Genomic DNA, 19098 nt, shown 5'->3' with positions numbered 1-19098 from the left:
AGATATGAATGGAGTTGTCTCAACAAACATGGACAAAGCACAGAGACAAGTGATCTCGAAAGAAGGGAGACTACCAAGGATCTTTTTTGAAATGACTGAAACAATGGACTTGATTGACATTTGGAGAACAAAGAATCCTTTAGAGAGAGAGGGAACTTTCTTCTCAGAAGCAAAAATGACATGGACAAGAATAGACCAAATTTGGATTTCTAGTAGTCTGGCGTCAAGAACAAAAAAAGTAGAAATCTGCCCAAAAACGTGCTCCGACCATAATGCGGTCAAGATGGAGATGAAACTAACAACAACTGGTTCCTTTAGATGGAGAATGAATGACACCCTATTCAAGGACGAAGAGATCCATAAGAAGGCCCTTAAAACATTAAAAGATTATTTTGAGATCAACAGGAAAACAGATGTGGAAAAAAGAATAATTTGGGACGCAAGCAAAGCCGTGATGCGAGGTTTCCTAATTCAACAAAATTCTATTAAGAGGAAGCAACAAAATGAAAAGAAGGAAAAAATCTTAGAAAAAATAAAAGAAGGAGAGAAGAAGTTGAGGTCCAAACCAAAGTCTCATGAGATTTTGAGAGAAATAAAGTTTCATCAGATGCAATACATGGAACTCATGAACCAACAAATAGAATGGAAGATAAAGCAAATGAGACAAAAAACTTTTGAATCAGCGGATAAATGTGGGAAACTTCTGTCATGGCAATTGAAAAAAAGGCAGAAAATGAATACGGTAACAAGTTTAGAAATGGATGGAAAGATTATCCACAAACCCAACGAGATCAACAATTGTTTTCAAAGCTTTTTTAAGAAATTGTATGCACAAGGGCCAACCAACGAGCAAGAAATAGAAGAATTCATCAGAAAATACGGTTTACCAAAAATCTCAGAACAAAGTAAAAGGATCTTAAACGAGGAAATAACAGAACAAGAAATAGAGGGTGCCATTCAAAATATGAAATTGGGAAAATCACCAGGACCAGATGGCCTGACGGCCAAATACTACAAAATGCTGAAAGAATGGCTGATACAACCATTGAAGGAAGTTTGCAATGAAATTTTGAAGGGGAAAAAGGCACCTGAATCGTGGAAAGAGGCTTTCATCTCACTTATACCGAAAACAGAGACTGAGAAGAACCAAGTTAAAAACTACCGCCCTATATCTTTACTCAATGTGGATTACAAAATTTTTGCAGACATTTTGGCAAAAAGATTGAAAAGAGTGTTGGCAGAAGAGATTCATAAGGACCAAACAGGCTTTCTCCCAGGTAGACATATGTCAGACAATGTGAGGAACATTATAGACATTTTGGAGCTGCTTGACGTTGACATTAATAGGAAAGCAGTTTTGATTTTTGTGGATGCGGAGAAAGCCTTTGACAACATTTGTTGGACTTTTATGAAAAAGAATCTCCAAGGGATGGGGGTAGGCCAAGGTTTTGAAAACGGTATAGGTGCAATATATTCTCAACAAAAAGCCAAATTAATTGTAAATAATGTGGTAACAGAAGAAATACCTATAGAAAAAGGTACACGACAAGGTTGCCCAATATCCCCTTTACTTTTTATATCAGTCCTGGAGGTTTTGTTAAACATGATCAGAAAGGACCAGTTGGTTAAAGGAGTTCAGGTCGGAGTTAGACATTATAAATTAAGAGCATTTGCAGATGATCTAGTATTGACCTTGCAACAGCCAGACACTAGTACTAAAAGAGTATTAGAACTAATTGAAATATTTGGTCGAGTAGCAGGTTTTAAATTGAACAGACAAAAAACGAAAGTGTTGGAAAAAAATTTAACAATGGAAGAAAGAGAGAGTTTTCAGAATGAAACAGGCTTGGAAATAACAAAAAGGGTAAAATACCTGGGGGTAAACTTAACATCCAAGAATGTGAATTTATTTAAGGATAATTATGAAAAATGTTGGTCAGAAGTTAAAAAGGATCTGGAAATATGGTCAAGGCTGAAACTTTCCTTGTTAGGCCGAATCGCTACTATTAAGATGAATGTATTGCCTAGAATGCTGTTTTTATTCCAGACGCTGCAGATTGTGGACAAGATGGACTGTTTCAAGAAGTGGCAGAAAGACATATCAAAATTTGTCTGGCAGGGCAAAAAGCCCAGAATTAAATTTAAGATTTTAACTGATGCAAAGGATAGAGGGGGGTTTGCCCTGCCGGACTTAAGACTCTACTATGAATCAGCAGCTTTTTGCTGGTTGAAACACTGGCTACTTCTTGAGAATACTGACATTTTGGATCTGGAAGGGTATGACAATAGTTTTGGTTGGCATGCATATTTATGGTACGACAAGGTTAAGGTGTATAAAAGTTTTAAAAACCATATTGTAAGGAAAGCATTGTATAACGTTTGGACTAGATACAAAGATTTGTTGGAAAGTAAAACCCCTAGGTGGGTGTCACCAATGGAAGCTAGGGAAGTAAAAAAGCTTAATATGGATTCTAAATGGCCAAAATATCATGAGATTATAGAATACGATGGTGAAAGGGTGAAACTTCAGAGTTATGAGAAACTAAAACCTAAGGTTCGAGATTGGTTGCATTACCATCAGATAAATGAGACGTTTAAACAGGACAGGAAAATAGGATTTCAGAAAGAGAAGTCAAAATTAGAAACAGAATTGTTGGAACCCAATACTAAGAATTTATCAAGAATGTATAACTTGCTGTTAAAATGGAATACACAGGATGAAACGGTGAAATCAGCTATGATTAAATGGGCACAAGATATAGGTCATGATATTATGTTTGCTGACTGGGAACAGTTATGGACCACCGGTATCAAATTTACTGCATGTAATGCTTTAAAAGAAAATATTATGAAAATGATCTACCGGTGGTACATGACCCCAGTCAAGCTAGCAAAAATTTATCATCTGCCTAATAATAAGTGTTGGAAATGTAATGAGACTGAAGGCACTTTCTACCACCTTTGGTGGACCTGCCCAAAGGTTAAAGCTTTCTGGGAAATGATCTATAATGAAATTAAGAAGGTCCTTAAATGGACTTTTCCTAAGAAACCAGAGGCTTTCCTCTTGGGTATGGTGGGCCAAGTGGTGTTAAGGAAGGATAGGACATTCTTTATGTATGCCACTACAGCAGCAAGAATTCTACTGGCAAAGTATTGGAAGACGCAAGAACTACCTACTCTGGAAGAATGGCAAACAAAGGTGATTGACTTTATGGGACTGGCTGAGATGACGGGCAGAATCCGGGACCAGGGGAAAGAGACAGTGGAAGAGGACTGGAAGAATTTCAAAATATATCTTAAAAATAATTGTAAAATTGAGGAATGTTAAGATGTCAGGGGGTAAGAAGTAAAGAATTGCAGCAGTAAACAAAAAAACTTAAGAAATATTTACGAAAAGGAACTAAGACAATGGACTTAAGGGTTGCTAAAGAATTATTAAACAAGGATGCAGGGATGGGGAGGTATGGGGAAGTCAAAGAAAAAAGGCTATGAACCGATGAGTATGAAGTTATATTGTGTTACATTGTTCTTTATTTTATGTGTGGAAAATTAATAAAAATTATTATAAAAAAAAAAAATAGTTACTCTTGATTTTGAATTCCCAGTTCGAAAGAATGAGCAAGTTACAAAAGTAAACAACTGCAAGGATCACAATAATGGGCACATTCGGTTGTAACTACACCACTTAAAATAGTGATAAAATTATGGTCTCAATCTACTGATCCTCTGTACATAAAACACTTGGGCTTGCAGTTGGATTTTCTGTTACCTCTCAGCAACAACTCCCATTGTGTGCATCAGGAGTCCCACTTGCACACGAATTTCAAAGGCTGGCTTGTTCTCCCAGGGAAGCTGCTGTTGAAAGATCAGAGTTTTTTAAAACAACAACAACCATCAACAGCCGTGCTGCACTTGCTCTTCCCTGAATCCAGACAACTGTGCAGATGTATCTACAGCTTGTATATTCTGTTTCAATCATTTATCTCTTGGTTTCCTAAATTGAGCTCATAATTTTATCACTACTTAAAGTCATGTAGCTACAACTGTATCAGTGTGATCTTTGCGGTTACAAACTCACTTTGGTTGTTAAACAGAATTTGGAAGACATTTTGGCTTTTGGGCCCTTACCTATTAATTAATTCTCCATTTCTTTTCCTGTTGTATCCCTTCTCCCCTATCTTCCTATGTACATCAGACTGTATGTCTATGGGCAGGGTGTATCTTTAATTTTGTTTATACAGCTGCTAGAAAGGAAGAAGAGTTTGGATTTGATATCCCGCTTTATCACTACCCGAAGGAGTCTCAAAGCAGCTAGCATTCTCCTTTCCCTTCCTCCCCCACAACAAACATTCTGTGAGGTGAGTGGGGCTGAGAGACTTCAGAGAAGTGTGACTGGCCCAAGGTCACCCAGCAGCTGCATGTGGAGGAGCGGAGACACGAACCCGGTTCCCCAGATTACGAGTCTACTGCTCTTAACCACTACACCACACTGGCTCTCAGGAATGTTACTGGGGTTTTTAAAATTAAAGTAATTGTCAAAATTGAAAGCTCCTATATTTCCCATTCAATATTTAGAGCAAACCCTGACTTTTTAATTATTTGCAATAGGAACCAACCTTTTCAAAATGCAGCTCGGGAACCATGTTATTCCACCATCACCATTGATGAAATGTTCAGACATTGTCAAAATGTTGTGGTTTTTTCTAAGTACCCAAGGAAAGTTTCGGCTCATAATTCTTGCACCCTAACTTAATACTTCTCTTCTAGCAGAATATATATGTGCTTTTGAATTATGGTTTCTTTTAGCTCAGATGCATGACTTTTCTGTGGCTTATTACAGAATGATTCTAACTAATGCCAGTGCGGAAGACATTAGTCATAAATTTAATGTCTTCCCATTATAACTAGTTATAAATTCCATGGAAAAGCACTGGTAGGCATTTGAGCAATGCTCCTTGATGGTAACAGTACAAGTAAATATTTTTAAGATTCGTTCTGCTAATTCACCATTGTCAGAAGTATTAGCAATAGAGGCTGTAAATTTCAGAAACTGAAATGCCAATATCCCTGCATGACCCAGCTGTTTCTTTTGAGCTGATAGTAGAGAAGTAGATGATGTCCTAACCTTTGGACAGCTCAAAAGTGAATTTGCAAGTGAATGAGTACACTATGGTTGAGTGTATCATGTGTGACCATGTATTACGGGGGGGGGGGGTCTTCTTTAGAGGCATTTACTCACACTTACATTGTAGGGAGCAACAGCTGGTCTCAGCTGCTTATGACATCTATGAAAAAATAGTTGCCCCTATGTATAATGGTATACATTGTGGGTGCTTGTGATGTTTCCACTTACTTCTTAGCATGTGAAATGGTTCTTGAGAGTTGGAGTTGATTAAAAGATATACTGTTTCTTATATGCTACAGGTAACTGCATTTGTGGACTTGTGGTACAAAATTGATAGATATCAAAATATTAGCTACATTAGGGGATTTAGAAAAATGTATTTTAATATAACTATTAATTGCTATAGACACCTGTTTTTCTTAATCCACTGCATGTGTTGCATTTTCTTTTTTAGAATTATAAATTAGCATTCTACCTCCTCCCTAGTTACTTAAAAGATGGAATAATCTTTGTTTGTCAAATATTGACATTATTACTAGTTTACAAATTTCCAAAATTGAAGATGATTACTGGTTTTTTAATGCAATTTTTAATTTATCTAATGTATTTTCAGATAGGACTAGATTGGCTGAACTTAAGAAGGTGCTTGAATTTCTTGCTGTTGCTTCTTCAGTGCAGCTGAAGGGAATGACTTGAGAGGACAGTTTCTCTCCTGTAATTTAAAAATTACCCTAATGGTCTATTTTGTTAAGTTTTCACTTATAAAAGCAGCAAGATTTCACCGTGCTCTTGGGTTTAAATTACTAGGTGTGACTTGCTGTTGCCTGTAAATTGGAGGGCAGCTGCTGTTAAATAGAATTGGAAGGTAATAACAGGATGAGTAATTAGAGGTGCCCTAAAAGTATTTCCTGGCATCTCCAGGAAAGCAAAGAGTGTTTTATTCACCCATTCAACTTGCTCTGTATTATTGGAAGTGTTATCTTGGAAGCTAAGTGCCACTTAATGTTAAGCATGACAGATGTGTTTCAAGTATGCACTGTCTGTGTTAGTGTGTGATGGACACCTTAACATTTGAAGGTATTTAAACACACAGGACCATGCAACAGACATGAGCTTTAGAGCCATGGTTGACTGTGTCTGCATGTACAGATGTGAATATCCACCTCACAATGCTACATCTCTTTTTGCATGTCTATAGAGCAGGCTTTTATACAGACTGTAAAGTTGCCCTTATAGTGCATTTAGAAATGTTTTCAAAGCCCCTTTTATGTTTGGCCTCTGTTCAACTAATTCTGGTGATTGTAAGATTTATCCCAACACAGTGGTTCTCCCAGTAGAAAGCTGCCCTTTACGGTAGAAGATCACTTGGTCTGTGATTGCCAAGTATGAAGGAAAATGAAAGTTCAGTTTGCCCACCATCCTGGCCGCTTTAACCAGGTCAATGCTAGAGCTGTAAGATTTTCCTCATCTGTACCAATTCAGGCAGCAGATGATGATCATGTTTGAATTTTCTTCCCCATGCCTGCTAACTAGGAAAGAATGTTGAACCTAGCTTCCTTCCCTACCTTTTAGGGTTTTTTATTTGTTTTATTTTATTGTGGGAAATGTGGCTGCAGCCTGAAGTTACACAGTGTAGAGAAAGGGCTCATTATAAACTGGCCAACAGCCTTGCAGTAAAAAGGGTCACTGTGACAATTTGAGAACTGCAGTGCCAGCATTGCACAGAATTTCTTCATACTATATCCTGTTTATTTGTATAGCTAGGCCATCAAAGAGATCTATTGAAAATACACACAACTTTGTGCAATAGTGAATTCACTAGGGGCAGGGACGTGTCTGCTTTTTGCTTGTAAAATTCTGTAAAGCATTATCAGCCGTGATATAACTGAACACGATAATAATCTGTTCACCCCCCTTAATCTCCTAATAAACACCTGTCTGTGCTTGAAGTGCAGCTCCAATGACAAGTAGAAATCCCAATGAATAATTTACAGAAGTATGTTAGTTTTGCAGTACTGCCAAATGTGCATAATTTTCTTGTTGAAGATGTCATGTTTCATCGTTTTCTAGAAGCTGATGTTCCTAATGTGGTGGATTATGCTGCATTGATAGACTTGTGCTGTTGATACCGTAATGAGAGGTTTTCAAGTATAAACATCTGATGAGTGGATCACCTTTTTAACAAGGAAAAGAAATTCAGAAACAAAAAGTTTTTGATGTGCTCAGAGATATTTTAGGAAAGCTTTTGGTGCTGATATGTAGAGCTAAGTTATCGTGCAGGTTAGTTGCAAGTTCTCCTTGGTCTATTTTCGTTCCTTACTGGCATATTCTTTGTAAAACAGCAGGGTCTTTACCTTCCTGCGTTTTCCGCCTTCATAAGGAGGGTGGTTGTTCCTCACCTGTCTCCTCCACAATGTTCTCCACTCTTTCACTTGGACTTGGCTACGCTCATGCACGCCAGTGCTCATCACTCATATAGCTTGCTATATGCAAGCACATGGTCTGCTCTTGGTCAAAAAACAAAACAAAACAAAACTGCTACATTTATTCTCATCACAGCACTAGGCTGAAAGGAGAAGTTTCTTCTTTGCTCAGCCTAGCACTGTGATGGGGAGGAGAGTTATCTTTTCTACTCTTCAGAGAGAGTGATACCGCCGCCCCCCCCCCCCGGCCACCATCTTAGTTTGATGCTTCCCATTGCAATGGTGGGGAGGAAGTTGGGCTGGCAAGTCATTTAAAGCAGCTTGGCCGGCCTGATTCACTGCTTTGCCACCCGTCTTCTAGACAAGGGCAGCAAGGGAGAAGAAGTGGGGTCATTAAAGTGTACAGGAGTGGTAAAGTTGGAGGAAGGTTATTTGTTAAAAACTTACTGCCTTGTAAGAGAAAGTATGGCAAGGCTCTGAAGTGCTTTAGTGCCAAGGAGTTGTGTCACATGTGGAAGTGGATGAGTTACTAGAATGGAGGGTCATCACATTGTCTGAAATGTGGGGAAACGTAGTGATTTGGTAGCAGAACACTAGTTTAAAGTGAGGAAACCAAGCTAAACCAGGTGACACTATAAGTCATATATCAGCCTCATTTGCATATAAAGCTGGAAAGCAGCCTTACTTACAGTAAGTGAGCATAGGACCAGGGACACTGAACTTTTCCTCTTCCCATGCCTTACCTCTCCCCATGCCTGTTGAACTACTTTTCCCTTTTCCTGAATCACTTCCAAGGAAGTGTTCAGCATCCCTCTCCTCTCCATTCATTCTAAAAGAAGATCCAGCTAACCTCCTATTTCGTAGGTGAGTGGAGTGAATATATGGAAAGAAATTTTGTGCATGCCGGCATTGCATCTAGTTTGACCCTTGTGATCTGTACTTTGGGGAGTTGCATGGAAAGGTCAGTATAAACTGTCACTGATAACGGGCTTATTATGTAACTTCCACTACTGACGTGGCAGGTGGATGGCATATCATCTGTGACTGTATCCATGGTCGTGCTTACAGAAGCATGGATTACAATATGCATGCTTAAGATGTTTCTAAATCAGGATATGTTGGGGTTCACTGATTATGAAGCCCATTTTCTGTCATACTAAATTAGAAGTGAATAGCTTGCCTTTCCACTAAGTATATCTTCTTGTTGGCATTGTTTTGAGAGAAGGTGCAGGGTTGGGTTTAACTTTAGTAGAGAACTTGGCAAACTGGTTGGATCTTTACAATGTTGGACAGTTGCTATTGAGCATCTTGTGTGTGTGTGTGTGTGTGTGTGTGTGTGTGTGAAATCACTCTCTCCCTATATGCACACAATGTTATTAACACTTGGTTATCTTTCAAGGTGTGGGCACTGAAACTACAGAAGTTTCCCCAAGAAAGTTAGGGCCAAATAATGCATAATGCTATGGTCTGTGAGGTGTTTCCAGGATTGCAGCTATTTAACAAACTAGTTTTGGTGTGGTATGAAAAAGAGTGGTTTAGAACAATAGCCTTGAATAAAATGACTTGTAATGGCTACATACATGCCTTAGACTCAGGAAGCTGTGAACAGTTAAGGTTTTGAGTCTATGGCAGCAATGGGCAGAGTTCACACTTTCAGGATCTGCCTCATTTTTTACTGGAATCCCGAGAGAGCCACTAACTGGAGGCATGTGCAAAAGAGATAGAATTAAAGAATTCTAGGCCCAGGAATTTGGTTTAAGTCCCAGAATTGAGTGGAGCTCACAGCCCTTTTGCACACAAGTCTTTGTTCTCCCCCTCTGCCAGCTTTCTTCATTTTAGCGGCATGGGGGGGGGGGGTTATTGTGCTAAACAAGGTGCCAAAAATCCTGGCTGATACATTTCAAAATTCCCTCAGTTTCCAAATAGATTATGATCTACCTTCTGCCCACCCCCTGGTCTATGGAATTGATCACATCCACTCAAAAGGAAGAGCTTCAGCGTGCCATGAGCTTAAGAAAAAACAACAATCATAAAGGGCAAACCTCTTCTGCTTTCAGTGGCTTGATCATACTGTGAATGCATACTTGCTACTCAAGTTCTGGAATTGCAAGCTGCTGCTTCTGAAAACAAAGACTGCTGTGTCATTGTTAGCAGGCAAGCTGAGATCTTAAGCACCTAAAGAGGAGCAGTTAACCGATAACTGTCTTGGCTGCTTTTTTCAACCATTTCTTAACAAAGGAAAGAGAATCCAGAGTCACGAAAAAGCATGTTTCATGAAAACATTCCCCAACAATAGCAGATCCTACGCCCAACAACTTGCATCAAGGGTCAGTGCAGTATCTATTAAAGTCAAACAAGAAATCGGCATATTGATTAGTTTGTGAATGGACTTTGAGAGATAGATGTTACATTTTTACTGCCTTGGAGGACTTTGAATTTTGGGCATGGAGGCAAGATACAGAAGCTAGATAAATTGTGAATGGGCAGTAAAATGGCAAGTGCAGTTCAATGTAAACAAGTGTAAAGTGATGCATGTAGAGGCCAAAAAACTTGATTTCACATATATGTCTGAACTGGCATTGACTGACCAAGAGCAAAGCCTTGGTGTTGTGGATTGCTATGAAGCTGTTGGTCCAGTGTGTGGGAGCTGTGAAAAAGGCAAATTTTCACGCTAAGGATGGTTAGGACAAGAATTGAAAAATAAAAGCACCAATGTCACAATGCCTTTCTAAAGATGATGGTGAGACCACACTAGGGGTACTGTGTACAGTTCTGGTTGCCTGGCCGCAAAAAGAATACAGTGGTACCCTGGTTCTCAAACTTAATCTGTTCCGGGAGTCTGTTTGACTCCTGAAAACCTTTTGAAAACCTAGGCATGGCTTCCGATGGGCTGCAGGAGCTTCCTGCACTCAAGCGGAAGCCCGCAGAAGGATGTTCGGCTTCCGAAAAACGTTTGCAAACCGGAACACTTACCGTATTTTCTGTTCCATAGGACGCTCCGTCCCATAGGACGCACCTAGTTTTTTTGGGGGGAAATAAAGGAAATTTCCCCCCCTTTATTTCCCCCCCAGCCTCCCTGCTGTCCCCCGAGCTTGTGGGCTGGCCGATGTCTGCCCGGCGCGAGGGGCGCTCTGCTTCAGGGTGCTTTGCGCGCCGGGTGGCAGGCTGCTATCCGCAGCACGGGGAGCCCTGCGGGAGTTTCCGCAGGGCTCCCCACGCTGCGGATGTCTGCCCTGTGCGAGGGGCGCTCTGCTTCAAAAAAAAAACCAATAGCAGCAACACCCCACAACAATACCCCCTAAATGATACCCCAGCCAAGAGTCTGTCCAGCAGCCTCAGCTTTTGCAGCTGGAGTCAGCCAGGGTCCTGCCCTTCCACGCCAGGTGGGAAAAGGTCTGGGAGGGGCAGGGCAGGGAGCAGGATGAGTGCAGGATTTTGGAATAGATTGGCTACTGGCCAGATACAACTGCTGTTCTTAAGTTCTTTCACTATAAACCCAGGGTAGGCAGAAGGCAGATGGAGATCTACAAGCAGATTGCAGAATGATTAAGAGTAGGTCAGGTGAGTTTCTCACCCCAAACTGTTTAACAATAGCAAAATGTATTCCCCACTCCCAATTGGTTTTGAATGCCTGTAGCATCTCAAATGTAGATTTTGCTCTCCTATATGCAGGTAATCCCTGTAATTGGGTGAATGAGTTAACTGGCTCCATCCTTTTCATAAGTAAGCCCACAGGCATTACTAGCCTGCAAAGGTCTTTATCAGCATGCTGAGGGATTTGAGGTCTTGATAGGACAGGCAACTGGACCAACCAAAAACAAGAATTTCAGAAGAAATGAATGCAAAGTTCCCCTTCTAGGTAGGAAGAATGAGATACACACATACAGAACAGTGTAGCACCTAGCTTGACGACAGGATATGTTTAAAAGATATAGGTGTTAAAACAGAAACTGAATATGAGTAGGAATGCTGAATAATTTTGTTCATTGATGCTCTGTGTTGTGGGCTGTAGTTCCCATAATCCCTGACTATTGGCCAGTCTAGATAGTTGTTAGGAGCTATACAGTGGTACCTCGGGTTACATACACTTCAGGTTACATATGCTTCAGGTTACAGACTCCACTAACCCAGAAATAGTGCTTCAGGTTAAGAACTTTGCTTCAGGATGAGAACAGAAATCGTGCTCCGGCGGTGCAGCAGGAGACCCCATTAGCTAAAGTGGTGCTTCAGGTTAAGAACAGTTTCAGGTTAAGTACGGACCTCCGGAACGAATTAAGTACTTAACCTGAGGTACCACTGTAGTCCAAAGCATCTGTAGGGCACCATCTTAGCTACTGCATTAGGTTTGTCTTCAAACCATTCATAGCACAAGCTGTGAATGAGGTTTGTTCTTGGCTTATTGCTTGTGGTTTATATGGGGGAAAACAAACCCAACCACGGCTTAGCTCCCAACAGTACAGGTGCAGTAGGACCGAAGGAGAAGTGGAATGGTTGTGATTTTCAGTCTTTGCACCACCATGCTGCATGCTCACCTTTAAACCGTGGTTGAGCTTGACCGTGCTTTGAAAGTGACATGTGAACCAGCCCACTAGTTTTTGAGCGGTCTTCGAGGGCAGTCTCATTGCAGCACATTGCATTAACATTTCAGGAGTGTAAAGAACTGTAGCCACTCTCCCTCTGTTTGACATGGCTACAGCTGGCTATGGGTACTTTGTGTCTTGAATGCCACTTCAGCTGCCAATGGGAAGGTCAGATCTAAAAGCACCCTCAAAATTAACACCTGAATCTTTAGGGAAAGTGCACCCCCATCCAAAGCAGCCTGAACACCACCTCTCAGGTCAGAGAATGCCTGATCTCTCAACCACATGGGCTTTACCAGGGATTTCAGTAGTCCTGATCGTCAAGCCACTCCTCACTTACTGCTTCAGTCTTTTAGTTTTGAAAATTGTAATTGAATAACAGAAAAGGAGCACCCCTTTTGTGACGCACAAGTCCTAAAAGCAGAACAAATAAATGTGTGCTGGCAGTTATGCTAGCATTAAACAGAATTAGCAGCTGGCAGATCTTGATAAATGAATTGTAAAAACTGCAGTTTGCGTACCCAGGAGGGAGCGACAACATTAAATATTGAGTAAAGGTTTGGTGCTATGATGGATTCCTCTGTGCACATTTGGTAGCTGCGTATTATCCTCAAGATTAGTACCAAACAACAAAGGCAGCATTGAGACTGCCCCAGTTGTCTTAATTGATATCGGACTAGTTCTGTTAGAGGTTACACTTCCTTCGCTGCTGCTTTGATCCTTCTGTATTTTTCTTTTCTTTTGCCTGAGTAGGCTAACAAAGCAGAATTTCAACAATATGTCGGGGGTCTCACAAAACTGCACGGGTCAAAGCAGATCTTGCGAAAGATCGTCCTTCTGATCCGTTCAGCCTGGGCCTCCTGCTATGTTGAGCCTGTGTTGACTTCCAGTCAAGTGTAGCGAGGTGGTTCTGTTCATGCTCTTGCTACATCAGCAGCAGTGTGCCATATGCTTACCTGGGTTGAATTCAGTGAATGTTGATGGTGTACATGTGGCTGAGAAACAGGCATGGACTGACTGAAAATGGGAGCATCAGCTAAAGGAGAGGGTTGTGTGAATAGGCCATGAATCGTTAAGGCAATACTGTACATTGCTGCTCCCAATTTTCTGCTGCCGTTATGTTTGCTCTGAAGTAGAGCAAAGGATTCACAAAGCTATGTTGAAGGTGTGTCTAACCCAATGATAAATCTTGAAGATAAGCTTTAGTATGCCTAGGAATATACCAGACTAAGCTTCTGACCTTCAGAACTCATCACAAGCTCTTCCCAGGCAGTCTGATTTGGGGCTGGTCTTGCCATATTGCCAAGGCTGGCTGTTTTCAGAGTTCTGCTTCAAGGCAGTGTATACAATTGCTGCAGTGTTCAACAGGTGGAACCCCTGTGCACTCTGCCTCTCTAGTGGGGTGTGTTTGCATACTCTTGTCACCAGGGATTGGATGAGACCTTTTAGCATAATCTCCAGCCTACTTTTTATTTTCTTTCTGCACAGCACAGTGTATATCTACAATTCGTCTGAGAGTTTATTTCCATCTTCTTGGTTCCTTTCATTCTGAATATTCTGTGTCTTCTTTCCACTTCATCAGATTCATCAGGATTTATTTTTGATGTACAGTCGAATACTGTGATGGCTCAAGGAGGTACCTTTGAAAACATGAAAGAGAAGGTAAGGAATTCCTGAACAGTTCTTGTAGCTGGGAGTTTGGCATGTTATATTGCTGCTAGATTCTTATGATCTGCGACGGACAGAAATTTGGAGTAGATAGAGACCTCTGCTGTAGGCAAAGCTGTTACCCCTTTTGATTCTTTGATTCCTGTACTACTGGTTTGGGGGGAAATGATCTCTCTGTAACTCTCCATTTCTCCCTTGCCTCCTTTCCTCTGCCATTCCTGCAAGTGACTTTAAAGCCGTGATTGAGACATGTGCATTACCAAAAAAAAAGGGGGGGAGCTAGCATATATTTGGGGGCAGAGAAGTACTGGCCAGTTGCATTTGGCAACATATTGAGTCATAATGTAAGCGTTGCAGTAATAACTGAAGCAAAAGGGACCCAGGTGGCTTCAGTGCTGCTGTGTGTTCATGTTGCTTCCAGCTATAGCGTCTGTGAGAGGTTTGCTTCCTTGGGATGGGCTTCAGAAAAACATTGCCAGAGAAAACAACACTAATGGGCTGTTCCCAGAGCAAAACTGAAACTGACATCAGCTGGAAGAAAAGAAACTTAACTAGTTTCCTGTGTTGGAAGCAAGGGGAAATGTTTGACTTGGAAGCAAGTGGTTAATATGTGACCTGCATATCTCATTTTTCTAGATCAGTGCTGTGAGAGCAATAGTCCCCAACCGCAGCAACAACGAAATTATCCTAGTGCTGCAGCACTTTGATAACTGTGTAGACCGAACGGTGCAGGCTTTCATGGAAGGTGAGTTTTTTAATAACCAGGTTCTATCTCAGATGCTGGCTGTCATCTGTGATGGGGATAAATGGTGGGTAGGGGTTATGGGCCTTGCATTGTGAATATGTGCAGTTACAAACTCTTCACTTTTGCACCTAGTATATTTGGTGTGGGTGTTTGTGATTCTTGGTTTTGTTGGGGACCAGGAAGGTAACATTTGGGGTGTGGAATTTGGTATGGAGAAAGAATGGAAAAGAAGGAAGGGTATAAGAGTAAAGAGTTCCAATCTGAACATTTATTTCCTTTGCATGTTTTACATGCAAAGACAATCCACAGCTCTGTAAACTGTTGAGGGGAAAGTCTCCTGGGCAACTATTTTACAAAGATCACAAGCAAGCATGACATCCAAATATGCATCATTGTGGCAAAATAGATATTCCTGCAACTTTCACACAAGTATACATACTTAAAACAAATATTTGGTTCATGTAGGACATATGTGTGCAAAGCCCCCAAAATACTGTTTTCTGACTTTTTAATGAAGAAGCAGCCATACATTTCTAGATTTTACTTTCAGTCAACATGGGCTAGAAATTTGTTTCTCGGCTCAGAAGTTTGTGTGCTTGGATCAGTACAATTTTGCTTTAGCATCTGGGTTCTATATTGCACCATCTTGACAATATAAATTCCCACTTTTCCTGCTTCATTCTTTTGTATATGCTTATGTAGGTACATGAACATTTAAATGTTTATTACTTGAGGCTGGACAAGAGCCAGTTTGGTGGCCAGCCCAAATGTACCTCTCATTAAATGGTAATTGTCTTTAGACTACATAGGGAGAGTTTTTCTTGGCTTTTCTCAGAATGAGCAGCACATTGGTTTCATTCCTGAATATGTTTTCTTTCTTTTCTTTTCTTTTCTTTTCTTTTCTTTTCTTTTCTTTTCTTTTCTTTCTTTCTTTCTTTCTTTTTTTTTTTTTTTTTTGCATATACTCTTTCAGAATCTATTTAGGATCCACATGAAACAAAAAGGCCATATTTCGGTATAGGATTGAAACTAGAATTGTACGCACAGAATTCTTAAACTCTTTTGTCGCTACACTACCATAAAAAAAAATCAACCAATGTGTAAATTATCTATGCAATGGCTAGAAATATTTTTTTAGTTACTTGGAAGTTAGTAGGCTGTACTTCCAGCGCCAGGAAACACCTCTGTATTAATGCAGTTTTATTGCTCCAGCACATGCATGCTGCAACACATTGCGTGGAATACTGTGATTCAGAAGGGGCACCCTTGAGTTCAAATTAGATCTCTGCAGCAGCCTGTATCAGGTTTATCTAGTTCTCGCTGACATTTCTTGTGCCCAAACCAAACAGGCACTTTGTAACATACAAAGACTTTAAATATCACACACAGAAAGAGAAAATTCCTACAAGAGCATTTGGATGACCCTTGTACGTAAATCCTCATCCGTCCTTCGTTTTCCTGGCTCTAACTTCATGAAATTCAGGCTCTGCTATATTTTTCTCTTTGGTTTTTTTGGTCAAAAACTCTCAGAAAACACCTGGGGATAAGAGGATGGTCATAATTCTTCCCTTCATGTGCTATCTGCACCACATCAGTTACTTATGTAACTCTAGATTCTCTTTTAATATCTCTTGTTACTATCTTCTTTCTACTTCACATTCATAGCGCATAATTCATAATACATTTCTGCTTACGATTTTTCTTTTTCGAAAACAGGTAGTGCCAGTGCAGTGTTGAAAGAATGGACAGTAACTGGAAAGAAAAAGGTAAGCCTTAATTTGGTCTTGAACTGCAGTGTATTGGGTTGGTTTGGACTCTTTCTGGAAGGACCATGGGGCTTTCTAAGCCCATCTTCTTGTACCACTCACACCAAACGGCAATGATGCAAGAAAAAGAGAATTTGTTGTAGGGCAGCACTGCGTATTTATTACTAGATAATGTTGATCTGAGAAACTACTCCAGTGTCTGGTAGCTTTTGGAACAAAGTTTCAAAACCACAATTCACTTCTGCTTAGCATTATTGGGGTGTGTGTGTGTGTGTGTGTGTGTGTGTGTGTAAAATACTGCCCTATACCTGCAGGTTGGTTCACAGAATAAACAGAATATAAAACCACAAACCATTCATGAGAGACGGTATCATGTGGGAACATTTTCAGCTGGCATGCTGAAAAAAATTCCTAGTCCTGCAAAACTGTTCCTTGGCACCTGTCTATTAGGCTTCTTCCAGGTTCAGGGGTAGTTTTCTGATTTCTTGATTAAATTGTTATCCCTTTGGCCAGTGAAAATGTTACTCAGCCATGTCCCTGGCTTCTAAGATTTCACAGTGTGGTTCTCACTCGCTGTCAAGCACACCGTTTCAGTTGCAAGGGCTAAAAATGGAAAGCTGCAACTCTCAGAGCCCATGAGAGCCCAGTGACACATCCTGTGCCTTTTCTGCATTTGTACAAAATAGTGTTGTGCACACATCTGTGAGTGCAGCCAGTCCTTCAGAATAATTGATGGTTGAGAGCAGTATTTTTAATGCTCTCCTGCACTAAAGTCTTTCTCTATGCACAGTTGCCATGCATAGTACACTTGGGCCACATTAATCTCAGCCTGTCGGTTCTAATTGTTAAATAAATCCATCCCACTTTTAAGGGATCAATGCCGAGGACGTTCAGCTATAAAGTATCTAATTATCTGATGTTCAAGTAGTAAGAATGATCCTGGAAATTAAGCTTCGCGTTTTTCTTTCCTCTCCCCCTTCCCCCTTGGTGGGGTGGATGTATTAATCCCTAGAACAAAAAGAAGAAAACTAAGCCAAAGCCTCCTGCAGAATCGAGGGCCAGCCTTCCTGACCCCAGCAAGCCAGCATCCACCGAAGAAGAACAGTCTGTAGCTTCATCTGATAAGGGTGGGATCAACGGTTACCATGTCAATGGCTCGGTCAATGACACAGAGTCTGTGGACTCACTCAGCGAAGGTTTGGATGCGCTTTCCATAGATGCCAGAGAGTTGGAGGAGGGCGAGCCTGCAATGCCTGAGGTGCCTGATGGAGCAGGTTAGTTCTCTGTCAGGTTGTTGCCGAAAAGCAGTACTGCTGCTTGTGTGTGTAAAGAAATAGGAGGGCCTTGTTCTCTCCCTTCTGCTGTGCTTAAATATGTAATAATAATAAAAACAGATTAAATACCTTTTTTGCTGTTCAGCACTTTTAACAGAAAGGAGGTCAGCTAGTTCTTTGGAAATACGGTGGAAGCTATTCCAGGTTCCCAGAGGAAGGAGATGGCAATAGGAGCGAATTCTGCTACAGTCGTACCTTGGAAGTCAAACGGAATCTGTTCCAGAAGTCGGTTCAACTTCCAAAAGGTTCGGAAGCCAAAGGACGGCTTCTGATTGGCTGCAGGAAGCTCCTGCAGCCAATCAGAAGCTGCGGAAGGCACATTGGACGTTTGGCTTCCCAAAATAGTTTGCAAACCGGAAGAGTCACTTCCAGGTTTGCAGCGTTTGGGAGCCAAAACGAGAACTAAGCTGTTCAAAAACCAAGGTATGACTGTATAAGGTTGGGTATCTAAATTTTGCACTAAAGGCTCACTTAGAATTGGCTTCATAGAGATGGATGCTAGTGTATCTTCTAAGTAGATGAGCGTTCATAGCACATTGTTCTTTCTGGCGACATGGTGCTCTGCCAAAACTATAAAGAGGTGCCTAGGAAAAATAGTTTGGGAACACTGGCTTACATAATTGCACTGTTTTACTGTGTAAAACCTTCTTTTCCTCCCTCTTTAGTAACATTAGAAAACGGGCTAGCAGACCTCAGTCCAAAGCCTGCCACCACACGGTCTTCCCAGAATGCTCAGCCTCTTCGGGTGCAGCCTGAACTGAGAAGCTCCAGCAAGCCGCTCTCCAGGCCTGTATCCAGCAACCATTCACCTGCCCCTTCATCTCTGACGATGCTGGATGAGGTCCCTGCGTCCTCTGGAAACAAAAAGCTAGGTAGGCTGGGTGGGATCTGTGACTGCTGCATGATTCTGTTGTTCATTTTCTATGCTTCGCTGAGCACATCATAGTTTCGCCAAGCAGATCTGGAAACAGCTACAGAGTGACTACATTTGTTCTAATTACTGGGCTGAAAAGTTTTTATGTGTGCCTCTTCTTGTCTCACCATGGGGGTAGGAATGGCTAGCATTGGACTAGGATCCGAAAGATACCTAGGTCAAGAGCCTGCTCAGCCATAAACAACACTGGATGACATTGTCCCAAGTCACTCTCAGCCTGACCCTCCCTCACAGCTTCTATGAAGGTAGAAGAGGAAGAACCTGACCCACTATATATGCTGCTCCCAACTCCTTGAAGAATGGTGGTATAAAAGATGAGAGAAATAAATGTGCCCACATCAATGGGATCTTGAAAACTGGATATAAAATTGAAAGCTGTTAGCTATTAGTTCCATATGCTGTAAAGAATGTATACAAAGGCATTAGAGATGTACAGTTGTACTTTGAAAGTCGAACGCCTTGGGAGTCGAATGTTTTGGCTCCCAAACGATTGAAAACCGGAAGTGAGTGTTTTGGTTTTCGA

The 19098-nt window shown here is 41.1% G+C and overlaps 1 protein-coding gene across 2 annotated transcripts in view; it reads left to right on the top strand.

Moving 5' to 3' along the window:
• SPATS2 (spermatogenesis associated serine rich 2) overlaps positions 1 to 19098 on the top strand; it is a 52106-nt gene that overhangs the window by 19740 nt on the left and 13268 nt on the right. For both annotated transcript variants that reach the window (XM_079965495.1, XM_079965496.1), the window contains exons 3-7: positions 13711 to 13790; positions 14433 to 14541; positions 16258 to 16307; positions 17320 to 17581; positions 18307 to 18513. In XM_079965495.1, the coding sequence (XP_079821621.1) occupies positions 13711 to 13790; positions 14433 to 14541; positions 16258 to 16307; positions 17320 to 17581; positions 18307 to 18513 (708 nt within the window). The remainder of the gene's footprint in view (positions 1 to 13710; positions 13791 to 14432; positions 14542 to 16257; positions 16308 to 17319; positions 17582 to 18306; positions 18514 to 19098) is intronic.

This window comes from Podarcis cretensis (assembly GCF_951804945.1).
Source record: "Podarcis cretensis genome assembly, chromosome: 2".
NCBI classification, from domain to species: Eukaryota; Metazoa; Chordata; class Lepidosauria; order Squamata; family Lacertidae; genus Podarcis; species Podarcis cretensis.
Note: the sequence above shows the minus strand (reverse complement) of the source record. Positions and strands in the feature narration are given on the sequence as shown.